The sequence below is a fragment of the Dunckerocampus dactyliophorus genome, chromosome 21 (genome assembly GCF_027744805.1).
Source record: "Dunckerocampus dactyliophorus isolate RoL2022-P2 chromosome 21, RoL_Ddac_1.1, whole genome shotgun sequence".
Classification (NCBI taxonomy): Eukaryota; Metazoa; Chordata; class Actinopteri; order Syngnathiformes; family Syngnathidae; genus Dunckerocampus; species Dunckerocampus dactyliophorus.
The window spans coordinates 12,966,392-12,986,620 of record NC_072839.1 but is presented as its reverse complement, the minus strand read 5'-3'; the positions used below and the strand labels follow the sequence as shown (position 1 = coordinate 12,986,620).

The 20,229-nt window shown below is 48.6% G+C and overlaps 3 protein-coding genes and 1 non-coding gene across 7 annotated transcripts; 1 reads left to right on the top strand and 3 right to left on the bottom strand.

The window, feature by feature from the left end:
• Positions 1-20: 20 nt before the first annotated feature.
• Positions 21-4,752, bottom strand: chpf2 (chondroitin polymerizing factor 2). The gene is made up of 4 exons (XM_054765443.1): positions 3,721-4,752; positions 2,841-3,405; positions 2,594-2,776; positions 21-1,751 (listed from the first exon to the last, which is right to left on the bottom strand). The coding sequence occupies exons 1-4, from the start codon at positions 3,990-3,992 to the stop codon at positions 474-476; spliced, it is 2,298 nt and encodes a 765-aa protein (XP_054621418.1). The 5' UTR covers positions 3,993-4,752; the 3' UTR covers positions 21-473.
• On the bottom strand, positions 2,458-2,529 carry trnaq-cug (transfer RNA glutamine (anticodon CUG)). Its single transcript has one exon. It is a non-coding gene; the product is annotated as a tRNA-Gln (tRNA).
• Positions 4,390-9,626, top strand: abcf2b (ATP-binding cassette, sub-family F (GCN20), member 2b). 3 transcript variants are annotated; one of them, XM_054765445.1, is made up of 15 exons: positions 4,390-4,641; positions 5,461-5,616; positions 5,698-5,910; positions 5,989-6,171; positions 6,254-6,425; positions 6,512-6,607; positions 6,677-6,779; positions 6,863-6,958; positions 7,927-8,046; positions 8,139-8,228; positions 8,299-8,409; positions 8,480-8,542; positions 8,612-8,740; positions 8,820-9,023; positions 9,156-9,626. In XM_054765445.1, exons 2-15 carry the CDS (start codon positions 5,478-5,480, stop codon positions 9,273-9,275), a joined length of 1,839 nt encoding a protein of 612 aa, XP_054621420.1. In that variant the 5' UTR covers positions 4,390-4,641; positions 5,461-5,477; the 3' UTR covers positions 9,276-9,626. The 3 variants fall into 3 exon arrangements, with proteins under 3 accessions (XP_054621420.1, XP_054621419.1, XP_054621421.1); XM_054765444.1 differs by lacking the exon at positions 4,390-4,641 and adding an exon at positions 4,760-4,894; XM_054765446.1 differs by lacking the exon at positions 4,390-4,641 and adding an exon at positions 4,830-4,894 and having other exon boundaries at positions 5,466-5,616.
• Positions 9,620-17,078, bottom strand: si:ch73-173p19.1 (uncharacterized). Of its 2 annotated transcripts, none has more exons than XM_054765441.1 (17): positions 16,857-17,078; positions 15,950-16,056; positions 15,722-15,864; positions 14,476-14,642; positions 14,242-14,406; positions 13,744-14,161; positions 13,521-13,631; positions 13,077-13,167; positions 12,792-13,015; positions 12,482-12,724; positions 12,310-12,408; positions 11,190-11,383; positions 10,952-11,126; positions 10,723-10,879; positions 10,512-10,665; positions 10,325-10,436; positions 9,620-10,257 (listed from the first exon to the last, which is right to left on the bottom strand). In XM_054765441.1, the coding sequence occupies exons 1-17, from the start codon at positions 16,875-16,877 to the stop codon at positions 10,082-10,084; spliced, it is 2,757 nt and encodes a 918-aa protein (XP_054621416.1). In that variant the 5' UTR covers positions 16,878-17,078; the 3' UTR covers positions 9,620-10,081. The 2 variants fall into 2 exon arrangements, with proteins under 2 accessions (XP_054621416.1, XP_054621417.1); XM_054765442.1 differs by having other exon boundaries at positions 14,476-14,624; positions 16,857-17,073.
• Positions 17,079-20,229: the final 3,151 nt, after the last annotated feature.

Genomic DNA, 20,229 nt, shown 5'->3' with positions numbered 1-20,229 from the left:
CTGTGCTGCTGCACACGCTCAAGTGTCAAAGCTTTTTATTGTTGGAAAATGGTGTGTGTGTGTGATGCGTTCCATCCCGTCAGAAAAAGACCCCTTTCACTGTGGGCTCCTCCTCTGGGTGAGGTGTGCAGGTGGTGGGGGGGCTACAGCACCCCCTTTGTGAAAGGGGAAGGCTGAGTGAAGTGAAGCATTCAGCTTTGTTCCACCGATTCACCACAGTAGACATTTGGCGAGGTAGGAGGCCCGGGCAGGGGTGGAGAGTCTGCTTTTTGGACCTTCATGTTGCTCAAACCAACGTAAACAAAGAAAGGCAGCAACTTATTTACAGTATAAAAAAGAAATTGGTTGGTTGGTTTGGAATAAACGCCATCTTCAGTTGGAGTGTAAAAGTGTGTAAATATTTCACCCCTGAATGTTCTGTGGAGTAGAAGTCCTGTCAGGTTCTTCAAGTGAAACAGTTAAGGATGTCCTAGCTAGGTGCTGTTGGCCTGCTCCTGCTCAAACAGCGCCATGGCGAGCTGGGAGCGTGACCCCAGCCCCTCCAGGTTGCTGAGGACGCAGCGATGGTAGATGTCCTCGCTGAAGCGCGGGTTGCAGGCCCGTCGCACGTGCTTCTGAACCAGCGCCGGTTCCACGGCTCGGAACACGTGCAGGCCGGAGTAGCGGACGAATATGTCGTACACGTCCATGCTTTCCAGCATCTCCTCGTTGTCCAGGATGTCGGCCGCCATCTTGGTGCGCGTGGTCATGTAGTCGGCGTTGTAGAAGCAGGCCTCGTCGAAGAGGCGGCGGTCGAAGTGGCCGTCCCGCAGCGACTCTGAGGCGAAGGACGAGGAGGAGGCGGCGGAGGGCTGCTGGTCGCGGTAGACCACGGCCGGGCTGTACTCCTGGAAGTGGACGGGGAAGAAGACCTGCCAGCTGCTGATGGCGTTCATCCGGCAGCGGTTCAGGAAGTCGGCGTTGACCTCCGTCCACACGCTGGCCAGAAAGAAGAGCGTGTCCACAGGGTGCTTTTTGGAGATGATGTCCATCAGCTTCACCTGCGAGGGCACCTCCGTCTTGACGCTGATCCAGGGGATCTTCACGTCGCCGTAGCGCTTCTCTACCTCGCCGATCATGGCCTTGACGCCGGCAAACACGTCCGTCTGGCTGACCCGCTGGGCGTCGAAGGGGTCGTAGATGAAGAGGAAGGTGAGCAGGACGTTGTCATGCGTGTCCAGCGTGTTCACCACGTACATGTCCAGGAAGTTGCCCACGTAGTCCTGATCCTGGGCGGTGACGGGGAGTATGACCTGCACCCGCGTGGCCTCCGTCACGTAAGGCATGGGGATGATCTCCACGGCGCTCAGCGGCCGCAGCAGGTTGACCCGCTTGGCGATGACCTGGCTGTGACCCTTCTGGGTGTACGCCTCCAGCGCCAGGTCCAGCACGTACTCCATGCCGCGTGTGGGGTCGAAGCGCCGGTAGCCGTTGAGCAGGCGCCGCTTGAGGAAGCGCAGCTGCGGCTGGTAGCGCTCGTTCAGGCGCTCCACCGCGATCTCCAGCACAGAGTTGACGTCGGCGCGGTCGGCGCCCCTCATCTCACACTTGGGGGAGCCGTCCACGCAGGAGTAGATGTGCTCCTCCGTGAAGTACTCCCAGTTGATCACCTCAAAGCGCGTTCTGGGTTTGAAGGGGGGGTTGATGCCCACCGGCCACGTGACACCCGCCTTGCCCTCGGGTGTCAAGTCGCTCAGGTTGTTTATCTGCATCTAATGGGGCACACGGCACAGCCATCGTCGTCATGTATGCACGTATACCTCCTAGCTTACCAAAACATTCTGCCTTTGCAAGATGGTGGTAGACAGCCACAATGTATTATTAGTCCAAAAATATGCACGTTGCCGCAAAATGTGTGTATTTTAGGCTTAAATTAAACATTTTCAAGCATAAAGATGACAAAATGAACTCAAATACAAATATAAGGCATCCATAAAACACATTGAAAGACACGTTGTGGTATGTAGTATTCTACACTGGTCACTAGGTGTCAGTATGTTACATTATGTTCCATTGATGAGACAATAGCCACTGCAAACCAGAAGTCTCTATTATGTCTCCCATTTTGGGTAATCCAAGTGCACAGGTGACTGTAGGGGTGTCATTTCATGTTTACAGGGCTCTAATAATGTTAAAAACTGTATTCAGAAGGACGTAAACATGCTGTAACTATGAAAGTATTCAGTTTATAAATGAGGAATCCTGCGCTCGGAAATTCTGTAAGCCTTTTTGTGTCCTACCCATAGGTGTGCAGGTTCCATGGTGTAAAGGTTAGCACCTTTACTCGGTGGGACCTTGGCTTTTGTTTGTTTCTGTTAACTATGCAAAATGTGAGCGCTGCATGTTAAAATTGCCATCGAGGCAGTGAAGTAACAGTATTATTGTGGTTGGAGTCTCTTGGCGGACAAAAAAAAATGCAGGTTCCACCGAGATTTGAACTCGGATCGCTGGATTCAGAGTCCAGAGTGCTAACCATTACACCATGGAACCACACCTTCACCACTGGGATGATAGCATCTCCATGCAAAGTGCTGAGCGTGGTGTGTTTTCTAACCTGCATCTCCTGTATCTGCATGTAGGTCCATTCCAGCTCAAGCTGGCTGAAGCGCTTGTGCAGGCGGTACATCAGATTGGGCTCCGACACCGGATGGACGGTGAAAGCGTTTTTAAACTGTGTGCCGTCTTCACGTTCCGGGTCGGCGTTTTTCCCCAGCTCAAAGTAACGATACGTCATCTCCTGTGGAGAGGAGGAGCACATTTTGGAGGTCTGCTTACATTGCGTCATGAAAGGTGGTCCCTACCTGGTGGACCTCCACACAGCTGAGACCCAGGTAGTCGATGATGCAGCGGCCCAGCCACTCGTCGGGCCTGACGCTGAGGATGTCGTTGCGACAGGAGTCGAGGTGCGGCTGCAGACGCGCCAGCAGGCTGCGGGACAGCAGGTAGCCGTACCCGCCGTGGCAGTAGCGCGCCTTCTCCTCGCCGCCGATGAACTCCTCCGCCCGGCCCATGTAGACGTCCTGGCCCGCGCTCAGGTGGCCCACCAGCTCGGAGAGACGCTGCGCCTGCATGTACGTGTCGTCCTGGGCCAGAAGGAACCAGTCGTAGTCGGCGCCGTAGTGCTGGTGGAGGTGGCGCACCGTCTCGTACATCAGCCACACGGGGCGGTCGTCGCCGTGCGCCACCACCGCCATGCCGTGCGGCACCTTGGGGCTGCGCAGGCCCGTGAAGAAGAAGGTGCGGTGGAAGTGGTGGGCCACCGTGCGGTTGACCGCCACGGCTAGGGTGTTGAGGGTGGCGCGGGAGGTCAGAACACCCACCAGGAGGCGCTCTCTGATGCCCAGCTCTGTGTGGATATAGCGAGTCCTGCATGGGAAGCATATGTAAGCACGGTTCCATGGTAGAATGGTTAGCACGCAGGACTCTGGATCCAACAATCTCAGTTCAACTCTTGGTGGAACCTTAAGCTGTTTATTTTATCTCTTGTTTTCTTATCAACAAAATATGCTCCAATGACAATAATAAACATGTCGACTGTGAAACATGAGCTTTTAAAGGCAAGTGTCCCTAATGAAGTGGGTGTTTCATCACAGGTCTTTGAAGCATCCGCCGCAACACGTGACGTCACGTGGCGACACCTGTGACTGTCAAAAAGACAATCAGAGCTCCTCTTGCACCCACCTCAGTACTTTCTTGTGCAGCTTGTTGGGGTCCCTGTTGTAGGGCACGATACGTGGCTGAAAGTCCTCCTCCCCACCTGCGTCCCTTGAGTCCCTCTGAGCATCTCCCCTGCCCAGGAAAAGATTCCCGTGGCCCAGCTCGTCTCTGCAGGACTCCTCCGTGTCCCCTTGAGTCCAGGAGACCATCAGGAGGCTCAGGCTGCAGCCCAGAGACAGCCCGAGGATCAGGGGTAAAACAGGCCTGAACACGGCCAAAAACGACGAAACGCGCATAGCTACTTGAGTATAGGTGGTCAATTTTGGCAATAAAGATGTTAGGAATTTAGGCCAGGTACAATGGATGCAGTGATGAGCATTTTCTCACATCCATGCGAAAACGGCAACAGTGATTAGTTGGACCACTGTGCACACATGATGCAAAAAAGTGCCTTTAAACCGCTTTTAATAATTACACCAATGCATAGACAGCTCTATGACCGTCCCAACAGCTAATTAGCTTAACTCAATTTTAGCTAGCTGCTAGCAGCGTCTTGACAAAACTCGCCACAATTTTAAGACCGCGTTCTATCCCGTCGTCGAGTAATTAACACAAAAACGAACGTTTGCGTCACGAAAACTCCCCCCGCCACACCTGGAAAGTAACCGCGACACGTCAAACGGGCATGCTAACATGCTATAAGCGGTAGGATCGCGAATAAAGTGTCGCTTTCGGATGCGCTTCCTCCTAAGCCATCCCGGTTGAAGCAAACATATCATCCATCGGCGTCAAGCTGGCCCCGTCCTGTGTGTCATCCATTTCTCCATCGTCGTTTCACTTCCTCCTTGAATATATTTTTTTTTAACCCAGCAGCAGCTTCGGTCCTCCTCCTCGCTGACCGAGAGTCATCGCTCACTGGCCGGGGTCGTCAACACCAAACAGATGGTATGGCATACAATGTTCATGTTTTTACTTTATTGTAATATTCAGTTTTGTTGCGACGGGTGAAAAAATATAGGAGCATATTGACTTGTATGTCCAAATTAGGAGGCAATATTCATGCGGCTGCAGAAAGGGGAGGGAACATTTATAGTCACCGCCCCCTTGACCATATTTGGCCTGTCTGGCGGTCCATCCACCCGGCAAAGTGGACACGAGAAGTCGGTGTGCTCCCTGTTACTGTTATTTGTGAAATAAGGTAAGGCCATTTGTGTCTGACAACAACAGCCGCTCATGCTAAAAACGTCGACTTATTTCTCCTGAAGTCCACGAAGACGTGAAGGCAATCAGCACACGTCGAATTCGTCACATTTTGAGCCGGTTAGCTGGGCCTTGCGTCACATTAGCTTTAGCGCCTCAAGGCCTGTCAATTGTGACTGCCGTTAGCTTAGCTGCAGAGCTAACAGAGGCTAATCGCAAGTTCGGTAAGAGTGTTTGACGTTGTCAGTTAAAGTATGCCACTGCTGCGGTGTTGCCATGAGCTAAATCACCCAAGAAACGGTGTTAGCCGTTAGCAGCCAAGCTAGCCGGCTACGTAGCTAGCATCGTGAGAACAACGTGCCGGCAGGTGGGACGTAGGGCTTACGTCTTTTTAAAGTGTGACTTTATTTCAGCTGTAACTAAATGCTGAATGACTGGTTTGTTTAAAAATGGTTCAGTAGTAGTGATGGCACGTGTCAAGACAAGACGACAATGACGGGATTGTGACGTTTCCTTGACAACATGGAGTCAGGTTGTTGAGCTTGTCTTTGTGTTGTGGACCAGCCCAGCCCAGCCCAGCCATGCCTTCAGATTTAGCCAAAAAGAAGGCAGCGAAGAAGAAGGAAGCTGCCAAGGCCCGACAGCGCACCAAGAAACCCGATGAGGTGAACGGCGACAGCGAACAATCGGAGAGTCTGACCAATGGCGCCGTCAGCAACGGTGAGAAGCGGACTTGTTCACACGCCAACAACATGGCTTCTCAGTTCTGCTGGTGTTTGACGTATTCATTGTCTTCATCAGATATCGCCAGTTTGACCAAGGAGCTGGACGAGTTCGAGCTGCGGAAGACGGAGGCCCGAGCGGTGACCGGCGTTCTGGCCTCGCACCCCAACAGTACCGACGTCCACATTAGCAGCCTGTCCCTGACCTTCCACGGCCAGGAGCTGCTGGCCGACACCAGCCTTGAGCTGAACTCGGGGAGACGCTACGGCCTCATCGGCCTGAACGGCACAGGTAACGTTCTGTCGCTGCACGCCGTCTTGTTGGTGTGGACGTACTGTAGCCTGGGCGCATGTGCTGTGTGTCTTCCAGGCAAGTCCATGCTGCTGTCGGCCATTGGCCACCGTGAAATTCCCATTCCGGAGCACATAGATATTTACCACTTGACCCGGGAGATGGCGCCCAGCGAGAAGACGGCCCTGCAGTGCGTCATGGAGGTGGACGAGGAGAGGATCATGTTGGAGAAGGAGGCGGAGCGTCTTGCTCATGAAGACTGTACGGCAACAAGGATTTACTGATCGTAAGCAACACATTCTGGAATGAGTGCAGGGGAAAAAAACGTCTCTCCTCACTGTAGCGGAGTGTGAGAAGCTAATGGAGCTGTACGAGCGTCTGGAGGAGCTGGACGCCGACAAGGCGGAGGTGCGAGCCTCTCGGATCCTCCACGGTTTGGGCTTCAGCACCACGATGCAGCAGAAGAAACTGAAGGACTTCAGCGGAGGGTGGAGGATGCGGGTTGCGCTAGCCAGGTGAGGGCGCGAGGTAACCCAGACATTGTGTAGAAACTTTATGGTGCTTTGGTTTGTAGTTTGAATGTTCTTCCTCTGTGGGGCAGAGCCCTCTTCATCAAACCTTTCATGTTGCTGCTGGACGAGCCCACCAACCACTTGGACCTGGACGCTTGCGTGTGGTTGGAGGAGGAGCTCAAATCGTAAGCACGCTGCCAAACTCGCACCGCGACAACCACGCACCGCCCACCGTCTTACCGTCCTCTCCTCAGGTTCAGGCGGATCCTCGTGCTCATCTCACACTCGCAAGACTTCCTGAACGGCGTGTGCACCAACATCATCCACCTGCATCAGAGGAAACTCAAGTACTACACGGTGAGCAGAGGAGGCGCGCGTGTAGCTTCACTGTTGTGTCGTAGGATAAGCGTTGAAGGTCTTGTCTTGTTGGACGTCTTCAGGGGAACTACGACCAGTATGTGAAGACCAGGGAGGAGCTGGAAGAGAACCAGATGAAGCGCTTCAACTGGGAGCAGGACCAGATAGCACACATGAAGGTACACAACGCTTTAACAAGTACGGTAACATGCTTGAATACTGCTCTAAATGCTACGTTGGGGGGGTAAACACAATTTACAGGATAACCTTGTTAGTTTCCAGATCCGACTGTGATAAGTGAAGTAGGACTCCTTATTTCTAAATGGAATATTTTCAGTTTGCTTACAGCCTTCTAAATACGGTTTTTAACATTATTAGAGCCCTCTAGACATGAAGCAACACCCCTATAGTCACCTTTACACTCTTAGTACCCAATATAGTAGACTTTAGAGTAAATAAGACTCATGCTGGTGTGTATGTTGTTATAAATGTGTTCCCCAAGGGCGCAGAGTGGCGGGCCCATTTTTATTAGGGATTGTTGTGGTCGTTGGGAAATAATTCAAACCTTCAATAAAAGCCTGTTGTTCAGGCGATCAAGTCTGATGCTTGTGTATCTCACCCAACATTACTGGCACCTATTGACCTGTGTAGAGCACTACATATTATTCAGAGTCTTTGAATGCGTCTCCTGAGTGCCGCGTATTTGAGTTCATTTTGCCATTTTTATGTGTAATTTAGGCAAAGAAAATACGTGAAATTGGCATATGCTGTATACTGGGACATGTATTGACAGTGTTAAGTAGGTTTTTTAGGACGTGTGGTATGTGTGTTTGGACATTATATAGTATGACATTTTGTGAACATGTATAGTCTGAGCTTTTTGTTTTGAAATGGACATGATCTCGTATAGTAGGGATGGGGCCGTTATCGGGTCCCGAAACCAACGTAATTCACGTATGTGAAACTTCCTGAAGATTTCCAGTCCATGAGCCACATCTGTGTTTTTTGAATGTTGTCAGCTTGTTGCAGTCAAACGTAGCCAAAAGGGTATCGGTGAACGTAGCTGTCTCCACACATGCACCGCAGCCGTCCTCCTCAGGGACGTTTCTGGTAAATACACACTGACGGTTTGGTTTTGTATTTTTAGAATTACATTGCCAGGTTCGGTCACGGCTCAGCCAAGCTGGCCCGACAGGCTCAGAGCAAAGAGAAGACGCTGCAGAAGATGGTGGCCTCGGGATTGACTGAAAAAGTTGTGAATGACAAAGTAAGACGATGACGACGACGACGATGACACTTGGGTGGTTATGTTCCTTCCTATCCTCCCTAAAGTCACCTTTTCCTCCCTTTGTGCTGCAGACTCTGTCATTTTATTTTCCTCCCTGTGGGAAGATTCCTCCTCCTGTTATCATGGTTCAGAATGTGAGCTTCAAGTACAGTGACAACACGGTAAGTCCCCCCCACCCCCACCCCCCCACTGTTCAAGCCTTAAACATGGTTCTGTCCCTCCTCCCTGCAGCCGCACATATATAAAAACCTGGAATTTGGTATTGACTTGGACACACGAGTGGCTCTGGTGGGGCCCAACGGAGCAGGGAAGTCCACGCTGCTGAAGCTGCTCATGGGCGAGGTACTTCCTTGACCAGTGGCGAGCCCACCATGTTTGAATCTGCTGCGGTTAAAAATGTCTTCTTTTGTAGCTCCTCCCCACGGATGGCATGATCCGCAAACATTCTCACGTCAAGATCGGCAGATATCACCAGGTAGAAACGGCACAAACGTGGCTGTGGTCAAGGATTGGGCTAATGTTTGGGGGGTGGGGTATGTTCTAGCACCTGACAGAGCAGCTGGAACTGGACCTCTCACCTCTGGAGTACATGATGAAGTGCTTCCCTGAGATCAAAGAGAAAGAGGAGATGAGGAAGATCATCGGCCGCTATGGTCTCACGGGGAAGCAGCAGGTTTGACTGGCACCGTTCTCCGTCACGGCTTCTCCGAGCTTCTTGTGCGTTTGTGACCAAAGCGGTGTCCCCCAAACAGGTCAGTCCAATCAGAAACCTGTCAGATGGCCAAAAGTGTCGGGTGTGTTTCGCCTGGCTGGCCTGGCAGAACCCACACATGCTCTTCCTGGACGAGCCCACCAATCACTTGGACATCGAGACCATCGACGCGCTGGCGGAAGCCATCAACGAGTTTGAGGGCGGCGTGATGCTCGTGAGCCACGACTTCAGGCTCATCCAGCAGGTTGGTGGAGTCTACATCTCACTCAGGGGCATAGAATAATCGGTGCTAATGCTCCATTCTAGTTCTATAGATGGCGCTAAGGGTATGTCTATAGCCTTTACCTGTCTTGTGTGTGTGTGTGTGTGTGTGCAGGTGGCTCAGGAGATTTGGGTGTGTGAGAAGCAGACCATCACAAAGTGGAACAGGGACATCTTGGCGTACAAGGAGCACTTGAAATCAAAGATCGAAAAGCAGCAAGCGCATGACATTTAAGGTGTTTATTACCATGTAAGAGGCGGGTTTTTGCACCACAGCAAATGGTGCAGACCTGAGGCGATCGTACGCATCTTTAAACACGTGCTGTATTTCATCAGTTTGATTGTGCTGGCTCCCCATCACATTCTCATCCCCCTTCTCAGGCTGCGCTCTGATTGGCTGACACAGTGCATGGTGGAACTCATTCCATTGTGCTGTCCTAGTTTTATTTCTCCCCGATCTGTGCGCAGCTTTTAAGTCATATTTTCATATTTAAAAGTTGATTTTCTTTCTGTGTAAAAGGAGAATTCTACCTTATTTAACATGTAATGCAATAAAGGATCTGAATAAACGGAACATGACACACTGTATGCGGAGTTTATTCAACAAAAATGAAAAAAAGTGTTGGTTGGTGCAAGTAGCCCGTTAGCAGCAGGACTTGATAGCATGGTGAAATGAAGGATGAACATTGTCCTTTTGTAAAGGAAACTGAACTACAAAATTACATTAGAAAAATTAAGTCCTTGTTTGATTCCCAAACTAACATTGTCATAAAATTAAAGCATCGAAAATTTACACAATTGAAATGTTTTATTTCATGATACGCGCTGCATCCTCAACATGCTGTTTGCTCTTTGCTTCCTCATGTGGCCACTACAGGTACTACAGCTGTCTTTCTGTACACGATGCTGCTTTAAAGCTTTTTTTTGTACAAAAGCTGCTTAGATTAGTGGAGCAACAGTGCAAATAGGAGTGTGTTTTGTGATGGCAGAAGGTGCTACGAGGGGCCGGCAAGTGGCATGCTCGGTGGTGGTGGTCCGTCTTCAGTGATCTTGCCACTCCTCGTCGGACACGTCGTCTAAGGGGATGACACGAGTGTTGCTCGCGCGGATGCTGCTGATGTGTGTGGCTGTGAGGAGGCTGGCGATGCCTGCCAGACTCACGCCAGTCCCGTCCAGATTGACCTGAGTCAGACGCATGCGCATGAGGAACTTCACACCTGAGGAGAAACAGGCTGTGCCGTTACTATTGATAACAACGGATGCTGTTCGGAGTGTGATGCTTACCGTGATCTGTGATTCGTGTGCGGTTGAGATTCAGCTTTACCAGCTGATCGCAGTGAATAAGACCCCTCCTGACCACATTGTCGCCCACCTGGGTGCTGGCTAACCCCAACACCTGGAAGACACACATGTTCTTTGTAAAATCCAGATGGTAATTCCGCATGAATGCAACACAGCTGGTGAAAGTCACCTGGAGGTGCGGCAGGCAGGTGATGAGCGCCGCCACTCCTTGGCTGGTGACGGCCGTTCGATCCAAGCAGAGCTCCTGCAGCTCCAGCAGGGGGCGTAGCGAGGTAAGCCCTACATCTGTCACCTGAGTGTTGCTCAGTGAAAGCTTCTTTAGCCTACATAAAGTACATATGAAGTAAAGTGCTAACCTCTATTGCAAAGTGTGTGTGTACCTGGTCATTGTGCAGAGCTGTTGGACTCCTTGGTCTGTAACTTGGGTGTAATCCGTCAGGTCGAGCTCAGAGAGCAGATGCAGCCTTGAGAGGAACGCCAGCCCGCTGTCAGTGATGGTGTGACGCCCCGGGAGGGTCAGCTGAGTTAACCGAAGCCCTGCCAGGATAGAAAATCGGCTTCAGCGCACATTTTTCAGCAGGTACGAAACGCAAAGTCCCGTTCTCAAACCTGATACGATCTGCAGGGCATGGTTGCCGTCCGCCACGCGGATCCCTGCCAAGCTAAGAGACGTCAGGGTCGGGTGGGTGCCGAGTTGAGCTAGCGAGGCCTCTGCTACTCCTGTCCCATCCAAGAACAGCGTCTGCAGTCCCCTTAGCTGGGCCAAAGCTGACACATCTTCAACCTGAAGAGTGTCGAAATGTTAGCTTCTAATTGAAGCATATTGAGGGGTGGGGGTGGGTTTTACCTTTGTCTGCTTAATACTGAGGAGACGTAGCTGTGGCACGCAGCTGGGCAGCGCCGCCAGCGTTACTTCGCTAACCGCCGTCTGGTTGAGGCTGAGCTGAGAGAGGCAGGGCGGGGCGGACTGCAGGTAGAGCATTACCCCCGTGTCGGTCACTTTGGTGTGGTCCAGCGACAGGAAACTCAGACTCTTTAGACCTTGGGGACAAACACTGTCTCAATTTCCGCACCTTCATACTTACACTTAGCATTGTGAGTGCAAATGTTAACTAAATTCCATACTCGCATAGCATTTTGAGTGCAGAAATGAACTGTCTCTCAAACTGTGCACTTGCATACCAACGCTTAGAGTTCATAATTATGATTTACACTAAGCATTTTGAGTGTATAAGTGCGTTCATTTATGCACACAAAGTAAGTATGCCTACACTTAGTGTAAGTATTAAGTGTGTAGAAGTGCACAAGTTCTCTTAGGCACTCAAAATGCTTTGGTTCCATACTTACACTGGGCTTTGTGGGTGCATAAGTGTGTTTACTTATGCACTTCAAGTATGCAAATTGAGACACTGCTAGTATGCACACTTCTATACTATTGCTGACATTGGGCATTTTAAGTGCGTAAGTGTATATGTACACTCAGTGTGAAGAGTTCAGCCACAGCCAGTTTGCGCACGTACACACCCAAAATGCCAACTCTAAGCCTGTAAGTGTGCGAATTTAGACACAGCCAGAATCACTTATGCACTCAAAATGCTCAGAATAATGCAAAGTATGCAAGTGCGCACATTGAGAGCCATTTCACTTCATACTTACACTTGAGCGTGTAAGTATGGAAGTGTGCAAATTGAGACAGCCATTTCGCTTCCACGCTTGTACTTAGCATTTAAACTGCATAAATGCGTTCACGTATGCACTGAAAGTGTGTAAAATCACACAAAGCCAGTTTGCGCACTCCCATACTTACACTTGACATTTTGAGGGTGTGAGTGCATTCACTTATGCACGTCCATACTTACACTGAGCATTTTGAGTACACAAATTGAGACATAAGTAGTGTGCTTCCAGATTATACCTGGGTGCACACATTATGTAACCTCCAAATGCCGCCTCGCTGAGTGCACTACCTGTTAGATACTGCAGACAAGAGTCGGTCAGTTTGTTGCAAGAGGCCAGGTTGAGGTGCTGGAGTTTGACCAAGCTGGACAGGATTGACAGGCCAGAGTCTGGGGGCAAAAAAAAAAAAAAGTCTGATCATCAGTGCCGGATACAAATGGAGCAAAGTGGAAAGCTCTGTACCTGTGATGAGAGGCGAGTTGACCAGACTGAGGTGCTTGAGCGCCGTGAAGGCCCGCAGCTGTCGCAGCAGCTCGTTGGTGCAGTACGGGTAGGAGTTGAGGGCAAACTTCTGCAGCGGACAGCCAAAGAACAGCTCCAGGTTGCGCGGGCGCAGCAGTCTCTCGTGAGCCATGTGGTTGAGAAGAAGCTCGGCCAGCTCGGGGGTCAGGCCGGCCAAGCTGCTGCTGTACTGCATGCTGGGCGCTGACACGCACACACACACACTTTTAACACACTCCACTGCTGCACTGTGGCAATGCCACTCTCTCACCGGTCATGAGGTGGACGGTGGCTCGCGTGGCCAAGGCACAGAGGGAGGGAACGCTGGGAGTCTTGAAGGGTCTTTTTGGGGGTAAGGGCTGTCCTCTTGAGGCGTGAGAGTCTTCTTGCTGTGCCGCTCTTTGGAGACGCTCCACCGCAGCCAGACCAGCGGCTCCCGGTGCCACCTGGCCGTCTGCTGCCTCCGGTTCAGCTGGGTCGTCCACTGGAGGCTCCCTGACAAATATCGGAAATAAAAACATAGCACACACCCAGGTCATGTTGCATGGACGCCCACCTAAGTCGATTGCCTTGCTCTGGCCAGTGGTGTCTGGACCCAAATCCGCCACGGTTCCTGTTCTCTGGGAAGAAAGGCAGCCTTGGCATTCCTGTAAACACACACACCATAAGAACGGGCTATGCTTGACAGCCAAGTCCGTCCTAAATGAATATTCCACACCTCAAATCAACATCTTGTGCTCCTCTAACTCCCAAGCAGGAATGAGATCTTGGCACACACACCTTCTTACATCACACCCACACGCTTCAAAGACTGCGTCTGATTGGCTGCAAGCACTCTAGTCTCTGGAGGGCTCACAGGGTTTGACCCTGCGCCCTGCACGTATGTTTGACAAGGAACTGGGGAATTAACCCGGATATTTCCTAATCTCTGGTACACACGAGTAAAAGGACAGGCGGTGCGCTGGTGGGAAAAGCACCAAGCAAAGACCAAAATCGGTACCGTTAAGCATGTATGGCACTTCACCCTCGTCGTCATCTTCCTCCTCTTCCTCTTCCAGTTCCACAATGGCAGCTTCCTCAGGATTGCCCGGAACTAATCTCTGGCCCCGCCCTATTTAACAGCCCCATGTTAATAGCTTTATTGATGCAACAATGACAAATCTAGATAAACTTCTTTTCAATTTGTACACACTACAACATCACAGTCATAAAACACGACTGACCCCAAAAGTGAGAAGGTCCAGGCAGAGGAGGACCTCCAGGGATCCCTGCCATGTTCACAGCCTCTTCCCATATCTGGTTAGGTAGTGGAGGTGGTATTACAAGGTCTGCCCCCTCCTGGTCGGGGACACGCGCTGCAGGCTGCACCTCAGAGGGTGCCTGCGGCTCTGCCGGACTGGACGAGTCCTGGGGGGTGTCTGGGGGTGTTGTCTGAATACACAGAGCCGCGTTGGGCGTGAGGCCGAGGGAGCGCAGCGAGCATGCAAGCTCCGCCTCCCCAAAGCGTTTGCGTGGGAACCCCTGGAGGAGAGAGAAGGTGGGGAGGGAGGGGTGACGTCCGGTGATATGCTCCACTACGCTGCGCAGAGGGGCGTCAGCTGGAAAGCGTTCGCGCATGGACTCACCGGACGGCAGGCGAATCTGCACAAAGGGGAGAACTTTTAATTTGGCGGGGGGCGGGGGTCTACCTCGTACGCTTGAAGCCAACATCACAGCCTCACCATGAGGATACAGTTGTTGTCCACATTAGTCTCAACCTTTCCTCCTAGCTTTTGGCCTCGCCCGCCATTGGGAGGAGACACCTCTGTGAGAGAGCCGCTGTGGATCTGCTTCTCCTGCAAGCTCCTGCGATCCTCAGCGATGCGCTTTAGCACTAACTCTCGCTCCTGGAAACAAAAACCCACAGATGTTCTCTTCAGAAATGTGTTTTTCTGGGTGGCACTTTCCACACTGACCTGTTTCTTCTGCCTCCTCTCCGCCCTGGCCGCCTGAGCCACAAGTTGCCTCTGCTGCTCTTCAAAGTCACTGTTGTCCGGTTTGATGCGTGACTCCAGTGGCGGCAGCTCTCGAGACGCCGCCGGCGTCAGAGCTACTGAGCCGCTTGCTGTGGGAACACAGAAAGCTGAAAAGGGATGTTTTCTAGTTTGGCTGTGGTTGGGCACAAATTCCGACTATACAAATGCACAATAAAATTGGGACAAAAACCCAACCAAAACTCTCAAGCTAGCTTGACGTTGGCATTCTCCTAGTTCAGATCAACATTTGCAATAAAAGCGACAGTTTTAATTATTAGATTAGATTCAACTCAAACACTTCCCTTCTCTCTTCATTTGCCACTGTTCACCCTAAATATGCCTCACACGCCTACATAATCCACACTGCTTGCCGACTTACATTAAAAAAAGTAACTTGTGCTGCAAGTTTTGAGGCCGGACTGTCGAAGCTAGTGCTTCCGTAGCCAAGGGAACTTTCGCGTCTCGCAGCACCCGACTATGGTGCATTCAAGGACCGACAAAGAAAAAAACGCTTGATGAAAAAAGAGAAGCATACAGACATGTAAAAAAATTGTGGGCTTTCTATCAGTGGTACACGTATGTTGTATGTTTTAGCTGTATCATCACGAGATGTGTTTTCTGCAGAAAAAAATGGCATTTTCTTCTAATTTAAAAATGTGGGGGGTTTTTTCCCCATCAAAAACTCATTCATCTGCAGGCTATTAATGCTGAATTGCGAATGTACGAGGATCCACGATATTAACTTACTGATATACACTACCTGTCAAAAGGACACAAGCACACGCACAATTTCACATTCAACAGCATAAGAAAGTGTAATCATGGAGAGCAGGTTTACTTTAAGTTGGGAATTCTGTTATTGAGATGCTCTAAAGCACAGGTGTCAAACTCGTGCCATGGAGGGCCGAGACACTGCAGGTTTTCTTTCCAGCCAGTCACTAAAGCAGGTGATTTTAATGATCAACACCTTCAGTTTGAGGGAAGGAGCTCATCAATTAAATCACCTGCTGAAGAAACTGGTTGGAGAGAAAACCTGCAGCGTCTTGGCCCTCCAGGGCACGAGTTTGACACATCACATGTGCTGTAAAGGTAGCCTAAATAAAGGTGGTTTCAAGGAGACATTGTAAAATTGGCTCAAACTAAATTAAAAACGGCTGTAAAAATGAACACTGGTTGGGTGCCATACCTTGACAGTCGGCATCAGGGGTGCACGACTCAGACGTGCTCGCTGACTCTTTAGGTGGGTTAAATGCCGAAAAAGCCGCCTCGGCTGGCTGCGCCGACTGCTTGAACAACCTGTGTCGTGGATGATCGTGACCTTGCAGGAGCCTGTCGGAACCCCAAGGGACAGACTCTTGCTGACATTGTGAAACTCAAACAGGGACAAACAGTGCAGGAGATAATGTCAACTCACCACTCAGCTGCCTCGGACACAGAAAAGTGCCCAGCCTGCATAGCTGCTTGGATCTGCTCCTCTGTGAAGCCCATCTCGGCAAGTGTGTGGAATACCTCCCCAATTGTCTGCAACACGGACACACAAAGATGTCAAAACATTCAGTATGACGGTATTAGGTAATAGTTCATTTCAACCATGCATACAAGGTTGCTAAGAAGTACATCACACGTTTACACAATTCAACATATCTAAAGGAGTAGGAAGAAGCAGATCTTATTTAATCCTACCCCTTCTAATATCTTCACTTCGTATGTTCAATGTTGTTCGATAATAAATGAGTACAGAACGTGTAATGGTAAATTAATGATAAAAAAAGATCTAGAGTAACTCGTAAGTAGAGTAAAATTAACTTAAACATTCTATGATGAATACACTTGGCAAAAAGTTGAACACTTAATGCCTTATTAAGTAATAAGATTCAAGATAATGGTATTAGGCACTGTGGTTCAGCATTCGTTTCTTAGACTGGCTCGGATCAGATCCAATTTATGGGCGCCATATATAGCATCATTTCAGTCTTTAGTCACTCTCAACTATTAACTGCTACATTCGTTTATAAAGCGCTTACATCTCAACGCACGCATGTTGTCTTTCAAATTTCAGATGGAGCAGTATCACTTTGAAACTGTTCGACGTGTCGGTTGATACGTATGTGCACCCGTCGAGTTAAATCTAAATTTAAATCAAATTTCAAATAAAAAACAATTAAGATATTGGCTTCATTTGCAGTTGTTGCGCCTGTCAAAGGCGTTAGCATAACAACTAGCAGGTAGCCACTGGCGATGCTAACAGACTTAGCAAGCTAACATCCTAGCGCCACTCGACGTCACTTTACAACAGTTGGCGACTTATTTTAAAAGCTTACCAGGGAGCTAGAAGAGCTCATGTCCGTGTTTCTTCCTCCAACCAAGTGCGAGTTAAAGGAGTGAAATTAAACCTGCAACTTTGTTCGACTTCCCGTTTGGCTTTAATCGCAGCCCGGCTATGCTAGCAGCACGAGTGAGTGCACGAGTGACCTCCCCCTTTGATTGACAGGAGGACAACAACAGTAACAAACCAGACTGACGACACTGCACACATCTAATCCGCAATAATGCACACGGCACTCACTTTGATCGTTAAAGCACTGCTATATGACGGCATCCACTGCTTGTATGGATCGATTTGTGTCAGACCTTAAAACCATGCACTGCATATGTTCATAAATTATACAATATTTGTAATGCAAGCTATGACATGTTGATTGTATTAAGATTTTATGGTGTCTGTGTAACAGAGTTAAAAATGCACCAATGAGTGTTCATCTTTTGGTCCGCACACGCACTACATCACAAGTCCATTATGGAGGTGCTGACACCCGTTACGATTGTAAATATTTGAACATGATGTAAATAAACCTTGACTGATTGATTGCTTGAATGGTAATCCTTAATCGATCATATGATATAATACCAATGAATAATCTTAATATTTTCATGAAATCATAAGACAAACAACTTTCCAGTATCCACACTACTGTCGTTGCCATTCCTTGGGTGATATTTAATAAGGTTTTCTATTTAAAGTGAAGGTCATGGCATCATCCTAACAGTACCCGCCCCTCCCTCAAGTCTTCTCATCTCATCAGAATTATGAAGCATCCTTGACGCATGCGCAGGGAGTGCAGCGCTGAGATACACCAGCTATAATGTCACCGAAACCACCAAAGCATAACCGCAATTGGAAGGGACCTTTTCAAAATAAGAAGTTCAATTGAAAAAAGATGTTCCTGTAACATGTTAGTGCTGTGCGTTCCGGTCTGTTCATCATCCCATGATCGATGTCTGTGATTGACAGCGATAATTTAACTCTTTTACACGGCTCACATCCGCACGCGCCCGATGAAAGGCTTTTAATTTTTACCCACTCACCGGAAGCGGGGTGCATTTTATAGCGATTGTTTGACACCGGTTGAGCCAAGTCATCCAGCGGCGAGAGTTTGAGGTGAGTACCAGGTACCGCCGTGGAAATCACTGTCATTGTACTGTCTAATTTAACCCTCGCGACGTTTATTTATCAGGCTTTTTTAGACACTGCTAAACTGACTTTATGTTACAATTATGTTGAGCACCATGTGGATAAGACGGTGGAGTTATTTTCCCACGCGAGGGGACCAGTGTTGACACTTGCTTGCCCACTCACAGAATGGATGACTTGGCTTTCATTCTTGGCTTTTTAACACTTGACAAAGTCCACATGTCCATATGTCCGGACTTGTAATACTGCCATGGCTTGAGGCGGGTGGGATTTATTTTTCATGAGAATATTGTGGGATAAGTGTCATAATACATCCCCAATAAGCTAGCCGTTGAACAGTTAGCTGTGGTGCTATAAAATAGCCCTCATGAATTATGATTATCATTATTATTATTCTTATTATTATTATTATTAATGGAAGTTGTACGTTTGTGTGATGGAACGAGGCAAACAAAAAGAGTGGTCGGTGTGTGGTCATTCATTTAATTCATTGGGCTGATGGATCCAAATATGGACATTATCGACACTAGTGTAGTATCAGTGTCGCGTTGATATTTACGTAATGAGATCGATATTTCCAGTTCTCTTTTGTTTTACTGTGTTGGGGAGGTTGTGAGCAGGTCACAATATTAAGTTAATGTAACTCGGCAACATTATTTATGTCAGTATGACTCACAAAAGAATGTTTCCAACACTATAGTTTTAATTGAATCCATATATTACACTTTATCTTGAAACAATGTGTTTAATGTAAGTGGTGATAACAGATGCTCAGTGTCGACATGCTCGTCTGGTTCAGCTGGGAGGCACATATAAGGTCACATGACCAAAAGATGTCAGGATGTAGCTGAGGACAGGATGTCTCGTTTTGCTGACTCATCCGCTCATAAGGTGACTTTAGTAGTCCAAAGTGGAATGAATCAATATGACGTAGGAGCCCAGTGGAATCTCAATGCAGTGCCTAACCTTGAAGCGATTTCGGGCCATCTTTGAATGCCTCATTCAAACAAGGTCTTATCTCGGTGATCAGATTCTATTTGTTTCTTTTGGGCTCATTGCAGTCTTGTCAAACGCACTCCGTGTGAACGGATTTGTCACAAGTGGAGCGAATATCTGTGCATTCCTGCAGGAAATTGCTTGTTCATGCAAGAAAACAAGACCACGCAGGGGGGGAAATGTTTGATAATGCACGTTTTTTGTGTGTGTGTGTTTGTTTGACCTGATAAACCCCATGGGATTTGGTGTGTAAACACATAAATCCTAAAAGAAAATCTAAACCAACCAGGAATTAGCTTTTATTTGGAGATTGCAAAGTGAATAATTGTCTGATTTGCTCTGCTGTAATCCCCTAAGTGACATGCAAAGAGCGTTTAGGACAGAGGGGTCCAATGTTTTTCCACCACACATCATTGAATGAAAAATCAAAGGCTGTAATGTAGTAAGTACAGTGACTGATGGGTGCATGCAATGCGGAAATGCTGCAAATTAAAAATTCTGCAAGAGCAAAAACAAAATGAAAATGCGGAAAAAATGCCCAAAACGCACACAAACCCCCAAAACAACTGCATGAGAGAAATGCTGCAAGTTTGCCCGGCCACCAGGGGAACCAGGCCGACTGTACGCTATGCTAACATTAGCTCCAGTAGTCGGTTGTGCTATAATATTGTGAAACATTACAGCCAAGAAGAAACAATGAAAACCTTTTCATTCACCTTTCTTCCGGACACCCGGCCCGCTCATGTATTTGGCGTTTTTGGCATTTGCAGCATTTTTCTTTTGCCATTTTTTTAATCTTGCAGTGTTTGTGATGGCAGCGGTTTTAATTTGCAGCACTGTTTTGTTTTGTTTGTTTTGCATCGCGTTGTTTTATGGTGTTTCTGTGCTTTTGGTTTGGGATTATTTCTCTGTTTGGAGCAGATGGACATTGCTGTGCTTTTACTCTTGTCGGACACTCTATAAAAAGGCTAAAAAATGTTATAAATCTGAAAAAATATATTTGAAAAAAATATATCTATTATATAATATATATTTTTAAAATTTTATTTCTATGTGGCGCAAGCCAATAAAAAAAAAAAAAAAATAGCCCCCGGGGCGCACCCTGGGAATTGTGCAGGAATGTCTTATTTCACTTGACAGTGGGATGAGATTTAAGCCCTTTAAGGGAGCCTTCTGGGTTCGATTTTCTCACGAGTGTAAATGCAATTATGTATTGCTCGTTGTCC